This window comes from Mus musculus, chromosome 6 (assembly GCF_000001635.26).
Source record: "Mus musculus strain C57BL/6J chromosome 6, GRCm38.p6 C57BL/6J".
Classification (NCBI taxonomy): Eukaryota; Metazoa; Chordata; class Mammalia; order Rodentia; family Muridae; genus Mus; species Mus musculus.
Window position 1 is genome coordinate 69,292,570 of NC_000072.6, and position 20,259 is coordinate 69,312,828.

At 37.2% G+C, this 20,259-nt stretch overlaps 1 gene segment (V, D, J or C) and 1 further gene; one reads left to right on the plus strand and one right to left on the minus strand.

Annotated features, from left to right (window-relative positions):
* Window positions 1–20,259, plus strand: part of Igk (immunoglobulin kappa chain complex) — a 3,171,119-nt gene that overhangs the window by 1,736,934 nt on the left and 1,413,926 nt on the right.
* Igkv4-68 (immunoglobulin kappa variable 4-68) lies at window positions 12,265–12,794 on the minus strand. The segment is given in 2 exon segments: window positions 12,265–12,567; window positions 12,746–12,794. Coding segments are annotated over 2 exon segments (352 nt in total).

Here is a 20,259-nt window from a genome sequence, read left to right on the forward strand (position 1 = left end):
TAAATGAGTATTCATACTGACATTTTCTAACCCTAAACTCATCATTGTACTTTTTCCCCAGACATATGTGGGCTGAGTTACATTCAGAAATCTACTGCTAAATTTTCTGGCACAACAGAAAGAACCAGGTAAAGAGAAACAGTCTAGATTTGCTGCTCTTGTGGGCTCTTTTATAGTTAACTTGATTTTCTCATAGGCAAGCTAAGGATGTCTACATAGTTGTGATTTTGTTTCCACATATGGATTCAGAAAGAGTATCTTGGTTTCTAACTCATCTAATTAGCAGAACAAGAAGAAAACACTGGAACATACATAAAAGAATCCTTTCAGATGGTCACTATTTTAGTGGTGAATAAAGGATAGATGCCAGGACAAAGTAACAAATCCATTGCATGTTAATGATATAGAACTGTAAGGGCAATTCACCAAAAACTTAGTCACACAGGCTGGTGATATGAATAAGTCACACTTACTTACTATGTTCAGGTACTAGGGTTTCTTTAGGGAAACATGAATATTCAATTATTCATATCTCATATTACCAGAAGTTATTAGAAACTCAAGATTATGTACAAATGGAAAATGTCTTCCAAAAGAATACATGTTTTGTATTGGCTAGAAAGGAATCCTCTAATTTATTTCTTGTAGTCTCCCCTCCCCCAGCCTGTAACCTGCTTGCTCAGGGGTGGAGCTTCCTGCTCATTCGTTCTGCCACGCCCACTGCTGGAACCTGCCGCCTTGCTGTTAGTGCCACCACGTGCTGACCCTACTGCTGGATCCTGAGATTATTCGGCGGGAATCGGGTTCCCTCCCCCTTCCTTTATAACTGAAATGTTGGAACTAGTAAAATTGAGCTTTGATCAGAATAACTGTCTTGGCTACATTTCTTTCTCTCGCCACCTAGCCCCTCTTCTCTTCCAGGTTTCCAAAATGCCTTTCCAGGCTAGAACCCAGCTTGTGGTCTGCTGGCCGGACACAACAATTGGTGAACCAACGCGGGACTGAGAAATGGCAAAGGATTTTTGGAAGAGACACTGCTGGTTCGGAGCTCCATAAAATAAAGGATAAAGGAAATTCATACAGGAGAAGGTATGGGCTAAGCTGAGACAGCGTCAAACCCGAGCGCTGGTTCACTTAGGTTCAGCAGTGAGGAGCTGGGTAACAGGCGGTAGGCCGAGGCTCTCCAAAGCTACATGAGGCGTGAGAAAAGAAAGGGTTTATTAAAAGGAACAGGCGGATTGCCCCACAGTTAATAAAAACTGCATCATGAGGGAGGAAAATGTCCCAAAAAGCAGAGAGAAATTTCTCTCTGGGACTTATAGCAGGAGTACTCTGTTCCCTTTTGTGTCTTGTCTAATGTCCGGTGCACCAATCTGTTCTCGTGTTCAATTCATGTATGTTCGTGTCCAGTCTGTATGAATGAACGTTCTATGTTTTATGTTGGATAATAAAGATGGTATAAAAAACTTTATCTGCAAAGCCGAGAGCTGCCACGTGTTTCAGCCAGGAATCAGACACGTGGCAGGAGGACCCCTGCTGGAAAAACTGTTTCGTTTTAGGACAAAAGGGGCGAGTGCACAGCCTCTTAGTTTCGGAGTAAAAAAAGCTGATAAATGGTTTGTGACTAATGTGTTTGACAATGGTAAAGTGCCTTTTATTCTATGATTGTAGCTACAAAAATTAATATTCTCTGATTGGTCTAAATATAACTGCTTCATTTGGTTCCTTTTTTATTGATAATGTGCTCTACATGTTTTCACATTCAGCTCATAAGTTGTTGGTTAAGATTAATAATTGTTACATTGCTACAGATGGTTAGTGTTAAATTTGATAACTCAAGTTTAGAGTCCTTCTGACACGTGGCATAAAGCAGGCCAAGAGGCTGGGTCTCTAAAGATATTTCTAGTTTAAATAATAATTAATGTGGTTCTTATCCTAAATAGTAAAATTTAAGATAAGATTTAAAACAATGCCTTTTTATTAAAACATTAAAGCTTGCTTTAATAGGTATTCATAGGTATTAATTGGCATTCAAACTTCATAATATGATAGTAATGCTTCTCATATTGATTTTAAAGATGATAAATTGTTTTAAACTTGGATTTTGCCTTCCCAAGGTTGTAGGTATTATCCTAACCTTGCACAAGAAACTTAAAAATTATGGTTAAAAGTGCCATTGTTCCATTGACTGCAGCTTGCAGTTTGATTTCAAATTTAAGATCTTTAATTCACCTGTATACTGTAATTAAGATAATTACAAGAGTAATCATCTTATGAGAGCGCTCATACAGCTCACTTCATACAAAACTGTTACAAAGTTACCTAGTTATGTTTGTCTTTTGAGTAGATTAGACAAACAGTTTGGCTATAGTTGCTGCCTGGCAGGAAACTGCAGGACAGGCAATTTTTTCACAACACTAAAGTTGTAAAGAACGTTTTAACTGTAAGTCATCTTAAGAAAGAGTATCAAAATTTAGAGGCGTAAACAGTTATCTTTTTTCTCTAGAATCGGTCCTTATTACAAGAGGGCCAAGATGTTCAGATTAAAAGGTATTTTACGTTTGAGTCAATACAGGGCTCTGGGCAGCCCCAGAGCAGCTTGTGGCCTTTCTTTTGTTTTGCAAACAGTGCCTAAGAAAGTTTTTCCCTGTGTTCAAGAGAATTTCTTTTTAACAGTGTTACAGATCTATTCAGATGTTTAGAATAATGTTTAAATTCAAAGAGTTTTGCTTCTAGTGAACTTTAATCACTAAAAAATTTTGCCTCTAGGTATGGCTAATATAGCTTTATATTATGTAAGAAAATTTTTATTGTTTCTGTTTCTATATAAGAAGCCAAGAGTTTTAATCTTTCAGTGTAGTTGTTTTCTAAGTGAAGAGTATTTTATTAACTAATGCTTCTCAAGGGAAGTTTACCTTAAATCCTTGCTCTCACCCAAGAGATTCAAAGACAATATCCTTTTATTACTTAGTGTTTTAGTTTACTACAAAAGGTTTTACAAAAAATAAAGAAAGCTTTTATAATTGTTATTAATTGGTAATTAAAAATTGGTTGTGCCCTATATACAGAAGATGTCCCAACCGGTAAGAAGAACACATGCTCCACTATGTTCATAGCAGCCTTGTTTATAATAGCCAGAAGCTGGAAAGAACCCAGATGCCCCTCAACAGAGGAATGGATACAGAAAATGTGGTACATTTACACAATGGAATACTACTCAGCTATTAAAAAAAATGAATTTATGAAATTCCTAGGCAAATGGATGGACCTGGAGGGTATCATCCTGAGTGAAGTAACCCAATCACAAAGGAACTCGCACAATATGTACTCACTGATAAGTGGATATTAGCCCAGAAACTTAGGATACCCAAGATATAAGATACAACTTGCCAAACGCATGAAATTCAAGAAGAACGAAGACCAAAGTGTGGACACTTTACCCTTTCTTAGAAATGAGAACAAAACACCCGTGGAAGGAGTTACAGAGACAAAATTTGGAGCTGTGACGAAAGGATGGACCATCTAGTGATTGCCATATGCAGAGATCCATCCCATAATCAGCTTCCAAATGCTGACACCATTGCATACACTAACAAGATTTTGCTGAAAGGACCCAGATATAGCTGTCTCTTGTGAGACTATGCCAGGGCCTAGCAAACACAGAAGTGGATGCTCACAGTCAGCTATTGGATGGATCACAGGGCCCCCAATGGAGGAGCTAGAGAAAGTACTCAAGGAGCTAAAGGGATCTGCAACCCTATAGGTGGAACAACATTATGAACTCACCAGTACCCCGGAGCTCTTAACTCTAGCTGCATATGTATCAAAAGATGGCCTAGTAGGCCATCACTGCAAAGAGAGGCCCATTGGACACGCAAACTTTATATGCCCCAGTACAGGGGAACGCCAGGGCCAAAAAGGGGGAGTGGGTGGGTAGGGCATTGGGGGGTTGGGTATGGGGGACCTTTGGGATAGCATTGAAAATGTAAACGAGGAAAATACCTAATAATAAAATAATAATAATAATAATAATAATAACAATAATAATAATAAAGCAAAAACAAGAAAAAAAAATTGGTTGTGCCCAAAACAATTCTGTGGCCAGAAAAAACATTATTGTAAAGTCATTTTTCTCATCCTCCCAGCCGATCGTTGGCCCACGTGGGCCCAACTCGCTGCTGTGGGGCGGAGTCTTAAGACACACAGTTGCCCCTGTTCCAGCACAAATTATCTAGTTGTGTGCTGTAGATGGTGCTTTAAAATGCTGAACAATCAAACCTTAATTTGTATATTAATAGTCAATGCCATATCTCTGAGCTCACAATTGCTTAAATTGTTCATCCCTCAGATACTATTAATTCTCAAATTTCCGATTGCTTATGCATATTTCTAGTTAAATAAATTATGCACATGTGACTCTTAGTAACTTTGCAAGAACAGAATGCCAACTTTAACAGCAAAAATAACAGGAAGCAACAATTACCTTTCCTTAATATCTCTTAATATCAATGGACTCAATTCCCCAATAAAAAGACATAGACTAACAGACTGGCTACACAAACAGGACCCAACATTCTGCTGCTTACAGGAAACCCATCTCAGGGAAAAAGACAGACACTACCTCAGAGTGAAAGGCAGGAAAACAATTTTCCAAGCAAATGGTCTGAAGAAACAGGCTGGAGTAGCCATTCTAATATCGGATAAAATCGACTTCCAACCCAAAGTTATCAAAAAAGACAAGGAGGGACACTTCATACTCATCAAAGGTAAAATCCTCCAAGAGGAACTCTCAATTCTGAATATCTACGCTCCAAATGCAAGGGCAGCCACATTCATTAAAGACACTTTAGTAAAGCTCAAAGCACACATTGCACCTCACACAATAATAGTGGAAGACCTCAACACACCACTTTCATCAATGGACAGATCGTGGAAACAGAAACTAAACAGGGACACAGTGAAACTAACAGAAGTCATGAAACAAATGGACCTGACAGATATCTACAGAATATTTAATCCTAAAACAAAAGGATATACCTTCTTCTCAGCACCCCACGGGACCTTCTCCAAAATTGACCATATAATTGGTCACAAAATAGGCCTCAACAGATACAAAAATATTGAAATTGTCCCATGTATCCTATCAGACCACCATGGCCTAAGACTGATCTTCAATAGCAAGCCTTCTAGTTACAACCGCTCCTTAAGAAAATTGATTGAAAGTGCAATTAGTCACTGTCCCTTTACAGCCAAGTATTTAAAATATTTTGTCAACTAGTTATTAATTCAAAAGTTTAGGTATTGTGAAATTTTAAAACTTTAACTTCTTAAAAGACAAAAAGGAGAGAAATTGTATCCCCGTGCATACTATTTAGTGAATTCCCATGCACACTATTTAAATCTTATCTTTATTTTCAAAATTTAAAATTTTAACGTCTAAGAATTTAATAAATGCTTTATAGTATCTTAAAAGGATCTACTTATTGGCTTATAAATTAATCCTAAAAAAGCTACCTTGTTAGTAAAGGAAAAAACAGGTTCTCTCCACAGAATGCTGCAGAAACATATTAGTAATTCGTGTGCTGAGCTGGCAGGTAAGTTGATTCAGTGTCCTAATTAAAATGGCTAAAACACTAAATTAAATTCATGTTTTAGATCCACCCTTGCTTGCCATTTTTCCAGTTTAGACTAGCTTCTAGCCTTTTAACTTTATGGCAATAGTACATCAGAGACTGTATATTCTGACTTAGTAAAATTAGTCATTTAATAGAGTCATAATGATTTTTCTCCTTTCTTCAGTGTGACCAGCCATTCTAACTCAATCTTAGACTGGTCTAATATTCAGTCCAATGTTAGAGATTCCTATATTCTAAATTACCTAGCAAAGTTAATTCAGAGCACATCCCCCACTCCCCCTAAATCCCTAACCTCAGAAGAATTGCTGGCCTTACAGCTGGTAGAAAAAGCTATTAAAGAGCAATTGGTCATTTAATACATTGGTAAATTAGAAGGACCCCCTGACTAATGAATGGAAGGGTCCAGATCCAGTTCTAATTTGGGGTAGGGGCTCGGTTTGTGTTTTTTCACGAGATGAAGATAGAGTGCCGTGGCTGCCAGATAGATTAATTCGTCAGATGAACACAGATTCTGAATCTTCCTATAAGTATCACCTTGAGGACTAAAATTCCTCTTTTGCTTAATATTCAGCTGGAAACTAAAGCTCCCAAAAAGCTACTCTCTGAGCCAGCTACCTGACAGGAGGCCGGAAACTAGCCTTAGCTTTACAATTTGCAACTGAATAAGTACCTGGACTTCCCCAAAAGAAGCTTTGTGATGTTACTCTTCACTCTCTAAGATTTTTGTCTTTGAAGCAGGTCAATCTACACCTTCAGCTGGACTGCAGCGGGCTTGCATCCGCCCTCCCCCAAGAGCACACAGGTGGCAACTGCTATCTTGATTCCCAGGACATTCCAGCATGTGGCTTTCAGTCTGAGTTATAAATTAGGTTTACCAAGAGGGCTAGAAAAGTAGATATTTCTAATATTAATAGAGATTGGTTTTTATTTTGATAGACAGGCTCAGTCCCTTAGCTGGCCTCTGGCTTTTTACCCTTGCTGTTACTGCGAGGTCCCATTAGTTCCTTAGGCTGTGGAAAACACAGGGATGAGGAGGAATGACTTCCAGCTCCTATTTTAGCCACAAGTCGTGGTGTTACTAATGACATAATTCTTGCCTAGGCCTTGCTAAATCTGAGGTTGATAATTCTCCTTTAGGAGCTGCACAGCACTCAGAACTGTGCATACTGGTTCGTAATCATACGAATTCAGTATGGGTATCGCTTGGTGCAGAGAATTACTGCAGGGGAAGGTCCAGCTTGACCATTTCTGAGTTTCCTGTGGGTTATACCTGGTTTAAAAAGGAGGTTGGTATCTAATTTTGGCTAAAAATATCTACGGCCCTGCCTCCCCTCCCCAAAAGGTACCAAGAGCCACAGGTGTGGGTCATGACAGCACCCACGGGAGGAATCGGGTCAATGTCCACCCAAGCCAAGGTTAAAAACCCACTCATCTACGGATGAGAAAATCATTTGATCACCTCAGTTTAGCGTTGCCTTATTGAACTTAATTAATGGGGGGGGAGAGAGGTTGAAAGGGCAAGCCCTTCACTGCCTCCCACCCAAATAAAAAAGCCAATTGACCTTTTACTACGGAGCCAATCATACCCCTTCTCCCTGTTTCCCACCTATCATCCAAAAATGCGGAGGAATATCAACTCAGTGTTATTATTATTAAAGTGTATTTCAAATTTGTTCAGTCAAACTTAGCCAGGGTTCCAACGCCCTACTTAAAATTCAACTAGGAAGTCACCTACTCAGTACTAATTAGCATCATAAAGTCAGAGCCTACAGCCCCAGGCTTTTCAGTTAGTTGTTTACTAGGATAAGAAAAGACAGTCTTAGCCAGATACAGTTTACCATAATAAAAGTTAGGGAATCCCATGGAAGCAGGTTTTTTCCTTAGCCCTAGAATTCAGGCAGAACTATTGAGCATAGATAATTTTTTTTTGCCTCAGGCCAGCTTTTTCCTTTTTTTAATTTTTTTGTTTTGTTTTGTTTTGTTAAAAACGGGGGAAATGTAGTCTCCCCTCCCCCAGCCTGAAACCTGCTTGCTCAGGGGTGGAGCTTCCTGCTCATTCGTTCTGTCACGCCCACTGCTGGAACCTGCCGCCTTGCTGTTAGTGCCACCATGTGCTGACCCTACTACTGGATCCGAGATTATTCGGCGGGAATTGGGTTCCCTTCCCCTTCCTTTATAACTGAAATGTTGGAACTAGTAAAATTGAGCTTTGATCAGAATAACTGTCTTGGCTATATTTCTTTCTCTCGCCACCTAGCCCCTCTTCTCTTCCAGGTTTCCAAAATGCCTTTCCAGGCTAGAACCCAGGTTGTGGTCTGCTGGCCAGACACAACAATTTCTGTTTTCATCTTTTATGTAATTATGTGACTAGAATTTTGGGCAACGGCTTGCTAGACATCATTCTGAAGGTGATAAAAAGTGTAGTACAACAATCCAAAAAAAAAGACTATTTTCATTTAGATTTTTACCCAACATTGAAAGTTCCTTGGGTCTGTTTTTCCATAATTATTTATTGAACATTTATACAGGGAACTTTTGAATATTCATTTAAGTAGGTTGCATAAGTAAAGTTGTCTTTATAAAGAAAAGAAATTGAGTTGATTATGAAAAGTTGTTTGATGTATTTCAAATAATCCATTATTATTTCAACCTAATATTCCACCCTTGGTAGAATACATATCCTAATATTAATTTTTGGAATTGAATCTTTTTGGTGCCTTCTTCTTATTCACATGAAACTCTAGTACATGAGCAATATTGGGACTGGAATTAAAACAAAAACATAGCTCCAAAATGGGTGTACACTTTTAAGGTCCAACCTTGCAGAGAAGGTGAGAGAATCAAGAGGAAAGAAATCAATCAAGAGTTTCTTCCTCGTCATCATTGAGGATTATTAATAAGATGTCAAAAGCTTTGGAAACTTTCAGGTGAAGCATTGAGCATTTATGCTTTACAAATAAAAACATGGAGATTTACTCCAAGTACATCTGCAGGGGATACTGACATCATGCCACATTTGGATCTCCCTGAGCAACAACTTCCCATTGACACCTTCATGCAAACCTTACACTAATCTTCAAAAAAAAAATACAAAATGTATCATAAGCTTGAATTTACATTGGAATCCTAATGATTTTCTAGAGGACTTTGTTCATGAGTGTTCACACAAGACAAGTTCAACAACTACAAGCATCAAATCTCTAAGAGATAATGGTGAGTAAGCTTGAGGAAGACAACCATGTAGGGCCACATAAAAAATGATAGGAACAGAAAGTTATCAAAGTGGAAGAGATTAGTGGGTTTATCTGCAAGGAAGACATGAGTGGTGTTAGAAATAATAGAGTGACATTGAACAAGACATCTATGTAACTGGTAAAACCCACTATTTATATTTAGAATCTAGTTAGTAATAGAGAATGTTGTTAATCATTGAAGTTAAAAAGACCTATATTTTGTAATACAATTAAAATACAAACAGAAATTCATAGTTTACATTGGTAAAAACATGAAGTCTACAAATTAATAAGTAAATAGTTAGTTGATAAGTTCCTAAGGTGAAAATATAATCTCACTGAGCTAAAACCAAGGATTCAGAATGACTATGTCCCTCCAGAGGCCAGAGTGAGTAATCAATATACTAATTTTGCATCACTAAGATGCCCTATATATTTTGTACTCAAAGCCCTAATCTTTCCCTCAGCATTTCCTTTCTTATCAGCCCTTTTCTGAATATGACAGCAAGCCCTAGTTAATTGTGAACCATTATGATTGCATTAATTCCACTATATCATTTCAATATGAACTCTACATATCAAAATCCCTAACTACTATTTGACAAATCTCATATGGCAAATAACATGAATGGAATTAAATAACTAGGATTCATTGGACACGGGCCACTATATATGTGTCAATAAATGTTTGCATATGTTATAAATATAATTGATAAACTGTCTTCTTGTAAAAGAAAATGAAACTCCCATATGGCAAATTTATGATAGAAGAAATGATGGGAGAAATAAAACTCTTAGAGACACAAGCTATGTGAGACTATGGTCTAGGGAAGCTTCTTGTATGTGTAACATAAATTTCATGCTCCACATGAGAGTTTAAACTTAGAGACACCTGTGATTTTTTTTTTTTGTCATGGGTTTGCAGGAGTGAGTGAGTGTTGCTGCGTATTAAAATAATCAGATTCCAGGGTAATTGAACGTTCCTTAAATCTTCTCTCCTTAAAATCAAAAGCCAAAACCAAAATCAAACCAACCAAACATAAAAAAAAAAAAAAAAAAAGTATCTCATACATCATGATACATCCTCTGATTAGTGCCTTAGGGTATCTTAGGCATCCTTGTGATTCTACTTCATGAAGACAATAAACAACTATCAAAATATAGTTAATGAGTTTCCATCAAAACGGGAAAATTATAATCTCCTCATCTTTAGCTGCATAGTTTAGACATGACATTTCTTTACTGCATGAAATAAAGGTAGATATTTATTAGCCCTCAATAATTGGTTTTATTGATCTAACAATAGTTTTTAATAGATCTAATGACATATAATGATAATTGGAAAAAATTGCGCAAATTGTTAACCCTAGAATCTAAATTCTTAATATCCAAAGGCTTGTTCATGATGCATAGAGATACTTATGCAAAGGTCGGTTGATTATGTGCTTCACAAGAAATCAAGTCTTGCCTGAAACTGATAATGTAGGCTCTCTGACCCATTTTCTCAACATTTCCCTAATAGTTGAAGGTGGGATGTTGATGGACTTAGGTGTATACAGCATCTCTGTGGGTGCTTTTCTAGTCTGTTTCCCTGTCCATATCTTCCTACAGGTTTCAATGAACATTGAATCCTCCTTTTCTGATTTCATATCTCCTGGGAGGGTTTGTCATTAAGCATGTCCATAGAACATCATAGAAAGGGAAAAATATCCTGACAAATATTCTTCTAGAAGACATGAGAGCAAGTAAGCAAATGGAGAACTGACTTGCTGATTCACTGATGCCTCATGATTCAAAATATTCTAGTGACCTTTCTAGATCACTGGATTTTCTGGTTGTATTTTATTGCTGTGGAGAAATACCATAACCACAAAAACTCTACCAAAGAAAACCTTTATTTGGGACCTGCTTAGTGTTTAGTACATTATCTTCATATTGTGGATCATGGCTGCACTAAGACAGACATGAGAGATGAAAGTGTGGAATTGGGATCAGCAAGTGACCAGAAAGTAGAAATACTGGCCCTGGATTAGGCTTTTAAAACCTTAGAGTCGAATGCAGTGACACAATTTCCAGAAAGGCCATACCTCTAAATCGTATCAAATAGGGTTTCTTACTAAGAAATATTTGAAATATATTTAAATATAAGAAACTATTACGTCTATTCTTATTCATACAACCACAGTATGCATACCACTAACCAGAAAAAAAGTGCCAAGCACTAAATTTCATGTAGTGTTTGGCAACACATAAATGTAAAAGTGTTTCCTTTTTTGTTTAGATGTGTATAGATTTTGCTTGAAGCAGTGTTTGTCTGTGCAGTCAGGGCTGCTCATAACCCCATGATCCTCTTTATGCAGTCATTTCTTTGCTAGGACTAAAAGTCAAACACCTGATTCTGAAAAAATTTTCTTGACAAATTATGTAAATAATGTGCTAAACACACATTAATATCTTGACATCCTGTGATAGTGTGACACTTTCTTCTATAGATGGAGACAGAGAGGCTGGTAACTGTGTCTGATGGATTTCATATCAACACATGACATTGGAAAATTGAAAATAAACTATTACATAATTATTCCTGTTATTATTAAGTGTAAATTAAATTTAATTAAACTGTAATTTAAATTTAAAATTAACAACACACATATTTTAAATAATTTGTCTTTCTCTATTTATAATATTATAACGTTTTTATGATTTTAGTTATTCATATTAAGGTAACACACACAAATGGATTCACAGACAGACAGACAGATGATAGATATACGAAAAATTACTGATCATTTATTAATTCTCTGTTGCCTTCATGGTTTCTTTATTAGTGGAGTGTTCCAATTACTTGTAATGAGAATAGAAAGAAAGTATACATGCCTGTCAGTAGTTTTTCTTTTTTAATTTGGAGAGAAAAATATTTTAAGAACATATTAAGAGTACAATTTAGTGGAAAAGAATGTGTACTAATAAAAACCAGAAAATATATTAGGATGGATACTACTTTTTGTAGGATAACAAAAGCAGTGTGTTGTGAGCAAATGAATATCCTGAAGAAAAACCACAAACCAAGAAGATTCTAAACTCAGTGAAAGTAGCAGAAAATAGATGTAAAGGTGCATGGGGACCATCAGTAAAATAGTCTGCCACACTTGTCTTCGACAAACAGAACAAAAATTGAGAATAAATAAACACTGGAAATGTAGATTATTTGAGAACAGCACTGAAGTACAGTGGAATATTATAGAGACATTCATCTAAATATGCAAATGACATTGTAAAGCAGAACACCCTGTGTGGACTACTGCAATCAAACCTCTGGCCACAGTTTATTTCTAGGAGGAAGTAGCTAGACCCTAAGGACTTAGAGGGTTTTTGTTCCAGTCTGTATCACTGTGTGGGTGGGTTACTACTCCACTGCTGGCAGTAATAAGTGGCAGCATCTTCAGCCTCCATGCTGCTGATTGTGAGAGAGTAAGAGGTCCCAGACCCACTGCCACTGAAGCGAGCAGGGACTCCAGAAGCCAGGTTGGATGTGAGATAAATCCAGGGTTTGGGGGAGGATCTTGGCTTCTGCTGGTACCAGTACATGTAACTTACACTTGAGCTGGCACTGCAGGTCATGGTGACCTTCTCCCCTGGAGATGCAGACATGAGTGCTGGAGACTGGGTGAGAACAATTTGTCCCCTGGACATTATGACTAGAAAAAAGCAAAATAGAGAAAGAGGGATTAATAAAAATAGAGATACAAAAATAGTTTTATAGCACCCAACATTCAGATGAAAGAAAAAGAAAAAATAACTGTATTTTAGACTCAAATTCCCCAGGGAAAATAATTTTGGTTGGATTCTGATCTCAAATTCCCTGCCCTCTGTTACCTGAGGCACTCATTAGCAGGAAGCTGAAAATCTGCACTTGAAAATCCATTTTGTCTTTGAATTTTGGTCCCTAGCTAATTACTGCTATTCTCATAAGTACTTTGCTTTAAAACAACTGTGAGATATTTGTGGTTACTGAAAATGTAATATGCAAATAGCAAAATACAGTCTAGGCAGTTCTTGGCTTATAAACACATGGTAGAATATCTGCTGGAGATTCATGAAGATGCACTCATCTAAAGCTACTCTGAATAATCACCATTCTCAGTATTTCATGTGCCCTGAAACTGTTTAATTCCTGTTATATTTATTATCTGAGAGAATCTGAGAGCACTTTTAAATTAATTAGATTTATTTATAAAGATCGACAGCCCCCGAGTCTGCAAATTTAAGTCAAAGCTTGATCAAACATTTTACTTATAGCAAAGATTGAGGGAATGGGGAAGGACTTGAATGAGTGGGTACTGGGAGGAGAAAAAGGAAAATATACTGTTGAAAAGTGAATAAAACAATTTATTTAAAAAGTATTTTAATTTACCTCAGGTAAAGTTTTAATTATCTTCCTATAATGTTAAAGTCAGCATAGCCATGATGAAGCATGACTATGTCTCTAGATCTTAAGAATGATTTCACATTCCTCCCTTCATGAAAGACTTCTTCCATTTTTTAATCAATTATTATGAAAAACAACTGAGATGTATTGAGAGATACTGACCTAAGAATTGTTGAAATCAAGTTCCTTATTAAGTATGCCTTTCTAAGGAAACTATTCTAATTAAATGGCTAGCTTCTTTCTGAATAACACATATTTCCATCTTTCATTGTATTTAGTAGCTAGTTGCTAGTTTTATTCTGTTTACTACAGAAAGAAAAATCTATAATTTTTTTGTGAATATGGGCTTTAAATTTCACCATTAAGGATACTAAAATGGTTTCCAGAGTGGTTGTACCAGCCTGTAATCCCATCAGCAATGCATAAAACCGTATACAGGGAATCTAATAGAAGACAAAGTGGGAAAGAGTCTTGAGCACATGAGCACAGGGGAAATTTTCCTGAACAGAACAATAATAGCTTATGCCTTAAGATCAAGAACTGGCGTATGGGACATCACAAAATTGCAAAGCTTCTGTCAATAGGACAATATGATAACCAACAGATTGGGAAAAGAACTTTACCAATCCTATATCTGACACAGGGCTAATATTGAATATATACAAAGAACTCAATAAGTTAGACTTCAGAGAACCAAATACCCTATTAAAAAACTGGATACAGAGCTTAACAAAGAATACACAACTGAGCAGTACCAAATATTTTAAAAGAACCTAAGGAATTGCTCAACATCCTTAGTCATCAGGGAAATGCAAATCAAAACAACCCTGTGATTCCATCTCACACAACTAAGAATGGCTAAAATAAAGAAAATGTAGGTGATGCAGATGCTGGTGAGGTTGCGGTAAAAGAGTAATTCTTAATTTATTATCTCATGTAATTAGAGCTTTAGGGCTGGTGTTAGTGACTGAATGGAAGTGTGATTGTGCTGTATCAGATTTAGGATTGGTAAAAATCCTTTTCCATTCTATAGGTGCTCTTTTTGTCTTATTGATCATAATAAGCAACCAAAAGCAGACACTATTGCATATGCCAGCAAGATTTTGCTGACAAAACCCTGACATAGCTTTCTCTTGTGAGGCTATGCCCCTGTCTGGCAAATATAGAAGTGGATGCCCACAGTCATCTATTGGATAGAACACAGGCCCCCAATGGAGGAGCTAGAGGAAGTACCCAAAGCTGAAGGGGTCTGCAACCCTATAGATGGAACAACAATATGAACTAACCAGTACCCCCAGAGCTCCTGTCTCGAGCTGCATATGTAGAAGAAGATGGCCTCGTCAGTCATCATTGTGAAGAGAGGCGCCTTGGTCTAGCAAACTTTATATGCCCTAGTACAGAGGAACACCAGGGTCAAGAAGTGGGAGTGGGTGGGTAGGAGAGCAGGGCAGGGGGTTTAGGGGACCTTTTGGGATAACATTTGAAATGTAAATGAAGATAATATCTAATATTTTTTTTAAAAAAAGCTAAACAAACAAACAATAACAGAAATGTGATTGTGCTGCCATCTAATGTTAACATAGCCAAAGTGAAGACAGGGTTGTAAAATATCCATTTTGAATTCTAGAGGAAATACTACATTTACAGTACTGTGCACCAAGTAGTAGTATGTTTAGAACAAAAAAGTACTATGACAAGTGTGGTGATTCTTTATTTCCAATCGTTACAAACATAAATAAAATAGTGTTCACACAGGCACATTCACACTTATACCACATTTCATGACTTCATGAAATGAAAAATCAGAGATATAAAATGTTCTCTGAGATACAGTGAGATTACAAAAAGATACAATAATATAGAACTTGATATAAACTTGGTATAAAGCCATTTAATATAAAGCCATAATATAACAAACTATAGAATATGCTATGATGTTTTAAATTGATGGCACATTATGATGTGTTCTTGCAATTAAGTGGCTACTTTACATAGATTGTTGCTACTGCTCAGAATCAAGGAAGAATAGTGATACCACATACAATGGTATACAAAAATGTTAAATACTTGCATTTTGAATTAAGGTTTACGTTGAAAAATGCAGTAATTTGGTAGCCTTATAAATGGAAGTTTTTGCTTACCTGAACTACCAAATGCAGTATTAGTATGTTAAGATACATTATATTGAATATCTCTCTAATTTCAACACCATCTGAACTGTGCAGGCCTCACTGAGATTCCCCACCTGGATAGGTTCTGCTTTTCAATTCTTAGAGGAGGGACAGTTTGCCAAAACGGGGTTATGGTGCACAATCAATGCACTTTTTTCTTATTGAAATATTTATCTCTTTTCTTATTTCTGTAAGTTTTGTCATCTCTTTCGTCTTGAATTATGTGGAAGGAATAGGTTGAGATAAATTATACTCATTTTCTTACCTTTTAAAAATCATAACATAGCCACACAATGTTTGCTGATTAATCACTGATTATCTTGTAATTCAGTATCAAACATGGTTGAATGACAGGTCCCTCCATAGACTGATAATGTTTCTTTCAAAAGCTATGGCATATTCAGAAAATTTGTCATTTTTCCAAAATGTGGGAAACCTTTCTACAAGTTTTCCAGGAGTGCTTAAGGGCCTCAAAACAAAGTAGGATATTACTATTGCTCTTGTCTAACCACCAAATGTTAATGGTAAGATTAGATTGCTGAAGGCATAGGATATACTAATCACCTTTGAGACCTCAGAATGTCACTTATACTTACAGTATTCAGTTAAAATCATGACTTGCTAAAAGTAAGGGAATGTTTGTACTGTCCCTAGGTTCCTGTGTAGAATTTTCCCATGTGCCATAACAAAGTGTAATTACACTGTAGGTTTTGAGTGAATTTCAAAGTGTTATCTCTTATAATTGAAAACCCTTGTGTAGGACACACATGTGAGATACTTGGCTCTCTGTGTGTCAAGTATAAAGAAATGAATCCATCCTGATATTCCTCATCTGGTTGACAAAACTCTTAAAACCATTGCAGTAAGCACAGGGTCCCCAATGGAGGAGCTATAGAAAAGATCCAAGGAGCTGAAAGGGTTTGCAGCCCCATAAGAGGAACAACAATATGAACTAACCAGTATCCATGAAAACTCCCAGGGAATAAACCAACAAACAAAAAGTATACATGGTGGGACCCATGGCTCCAGTTGCATATGTAGTAGTGGACAGCTTTGTTGGTCATCAATGGGAAAATAGGCCCTTGGCCCTGTGAATGCTCTAGCCACAGTGTAGAGGAATGCCTGGTCCGTGAAGCAGGAGTGGGTGGGTTGGTGAACAGGGGGAGGGGGGAAAGAACTGGAGGGTTGGATGGGAAATCAGGATAGGAGATAACATTTGAAATGTAAATATAGAAAATATCTAATAAAAATGATTTCATAAAAAAAAAACAAAAAAAATCTCACTTGCATCCTTCAGAGCATGATTGATTATATAGTAGCGATTCTCAACAAAATAATTTTATGTTTGGGATCACCACAATAAGAGGAAGTATATTAAATAATCTTAGTATTAGGAAGGTTGAAAACCTCTAGTATAGAGGAAAGATGAGTGAAAACACAGGGAGCTGATCTGAGTCCTCTTTGTTGCTGGAAACAATTGATCCTGGTTCTCCAGGAATTAAAGGTTCACATTACATTAATACATATTCTATACCTGAGAGAAGACACATATTTTTATTATTTTATTCTGTCTTTGTGTGTTTTGCTTGCATGTATGTCTATGTACCACATTTATTTAGTACCTTAAAAAGGCCAGAAGATGGTGGTGGAACTCCTAGAACTAGGCTTAGAAATGGTTGTGTCCTGCCCACTGAGTGTTGGCTGCTGAATCCAAGACCTCTGGAAAACGGCCTTTGTTAAAGTCACCAGCATCACTACTCACTCTATGTAGTGAGTAACTATAGACAATACTGGGAAATGGAGAAGAATATTAGATATGATGGCTTGACCAAATATAAAAAAACCTCAAACTCAGACATACATTGTGGCCAATTGTGTGACTGGATACCTGTAGATTTAGACATGAGGGATCTATGAGTTACATACACTTAAGAAATATTACGGGGATATGTAAATAGGACAGGTAGTATTGATACTTTCCAGTAAACTTGAAGACCTAGTTTTAGTCCTTGTAACTTCCATGTCATAATGATTAAACTGCCTCCATTATGCTGTCTTCTGACTATACACACACACACACACACACACACACACACACACACACACACACACACACACAAACACACACAAATCATAATGTGCTGTTAAAAGATTCTTTTTTTGTTCTTTTGTGTGTGGGTATTTTGTCTGCAGGTATTTTTGTGCACCAAGTCTATCCCTGGTGTCTATGAAGACAAATAAATGGTGTTGGATCCTGCCAAACTGGTGTTCCAAAGGGCTTTGACAATCTGTTTGGTGCTGTTAATCCAAGTTGGGCAAATAGGAACCCAAGCAAGAGGAAACAAGACCTATCAATTGCTGTTCCATATCTCCAATTTCTGTAATAAAAGATTTTTTAATAATTTTGTATGTTGACACAAAAATATATAGTATAATAAGGAAAACAGTGTTAAATGGTCATCAAAATATTTCAAATCTATTTCTATTTTTGAGCAGCATGTTATAATGATTGTTTCAAGTGGAACAATTCCTCGTAGAAGTATGGAAATAATGAAACATTTTAGAGCTACATTCTAATATTTATTAGAATGTTATCCCACTATCCCCTTTCCTACTTTCCCCTCGAAAAAATCCCCTATCCCTCTTCCCACTGCTCCCCAAACCTCCCACTCCCACTGCTGGTCCTGGCATTCCCTTATACTGGGGCATATAGCCTTCTCAAGACCAAGGGCCTCTCCTCCCATTGATGACTGACCATGCCATCCTCTGCTACATATATAGCTAGAGCTACAAGTTCCACCATGTATTTTCTTTGATTGGTGTTATAGTTCCAAGGAGGTCTGGATGTACTGGTTAGTACATTTTGATGTTCCATCTATGGGTCTTCAGTCTCCTTCACCTCCTTGGGTATTTCTCTGGCTCCTTCATCGGGGACCTTGTGCTCTGTCCAATGGATGAAAGTGAGCGTCCACTTCTGTAATTGCCAGGCACTGGCAGAGCCTCGCAGGAGACAGCTATATCAGGCTCATGTCAGCAGGAAACTTAGAATACCCAAGATACAATTTGCAAAGCACATGAAACTCAAGAAGGAAGACCAAAGTGGGAATACTTCGTTCCTTCTTAGAAGAGGGAACAAAATACCCATGGAAGGGGTTACAGAGACAAAGTTCAGAGCAGAGACTGAAGGAACGACCATCCAGAGACTTCCCCACTTGGGGATCCACCCTATAAACAACCACCAAACCCAGACAATAGGCAGAAGTAAACTGATGATTTCTTAAAGCATTTAAGTCTGACCTACCTTGCAATACTTGAAAGGAAATTACTTATTTACCTTTTGAATGGGTAATCCAATGTGGACCTTGACCAATTTGTATCTCCCAATGACTTTTTAATATCATTGAGAGTTTGTAATTGGTTTCTTCAGATCTTTACTTTTTGTGCCTGGATTTTTTTAATAGTTATTTTATAGCCCAGATAATTAAGATAATCCAATCTGTATTTTTAGGAGCAATTTGTACTCCCCAATAAGGCAAGATTTTCTTTCATTAAATATTTTTATAAATTATCTGCATCTGAACCAGCCAGCAAAATATGATCCATGTAATGGTAAATGATGGGTGGAGGAAATTCTTTTCAAATTATTTTTAACAACTGTTGCATATAATATTTACACAAGGTAGGACTGGTTTACATATCTTCTCGTAAAAATTTCCAGTAATATCTCTTTATTGAACAATTATCACTAAAAATATGTATTGAAAAAGGAAACATTTCAATATCTTGCTTATGTAAAGGGTTGTGAAAAATGCAAACTTTAAATCAATTACTACAATAGGCCGTCCCCGAGGTAACAGAAGTTAAAGCGATTTCAGGTTGTAAGGACTACAGAGCATAAATGATTTTATTGCATTTCTCAGATCTGTCAACTTCTTCCATTTCTAGAACCTTTTAAATGACAAGTATAGGAGAATTCAAAGTGGATTCTTCTATATATTGAGCCTCCAGCTATTCCTGTACTGCCTGTTTTAGTGCCTTTTTATTTTTATTTAAAGAGTACACATGGTGGGACTCATAGCTCCAGCTGCATATGTAGCAGAGGGTGGATTATTGTTGGTCATCAATGGGAGTAAAGACCCTTGGTCCTGTGAAGGCTCTATGCCCTAGAATAGGAGAATGCCAGGGCCAGGAATTAGGAATGGGTAGTTTGGTGATCAGGGGTAGGGGGAAGAGGACAGGGGGGTTTCAGAGGGGAAACCGAGATGCTAGCTTTGAAAGGTGGAATCAGAGTATCCCCAGAACAAGCCGGTTTGTGAGATTAGCCATATTGGCAAGCTCTGGGTTCAATTGATAGAACCTGAATCAATGAAGGGAGGAAAGAGTGACAAGAAAAGACTTTTGATGTCCCCCTCAGGACTCTCCATGTATGTGGACACTTGTCATGTTCTTGCACCCACAAACATGTGTGTCCACACTTTTACAAACAGGTATCCACATGCAATAAAAGAAACACACACACACACACACACATTCAAAGTAAGTATATGTATAAAAAGAGGTTACATTGTGGCGGTTTATATATGCTTGGCTCAAAGGAAGTTGCACTATTAGGAGAAAGTGGGGGGTTGGGTTTTGAGGCTCTATGTTTAAGGTCTACTTAGTGCAGAAGAGAGATCTCCTGGTTACCTTTGGATCAAAATGTAGAACTCTCAGCTCCTTCTCCAGCAATATGTCTGCCTGTATGCTGCCATGCTTCCTGCTACGATGATAATGGACTGAAACTCTGAATT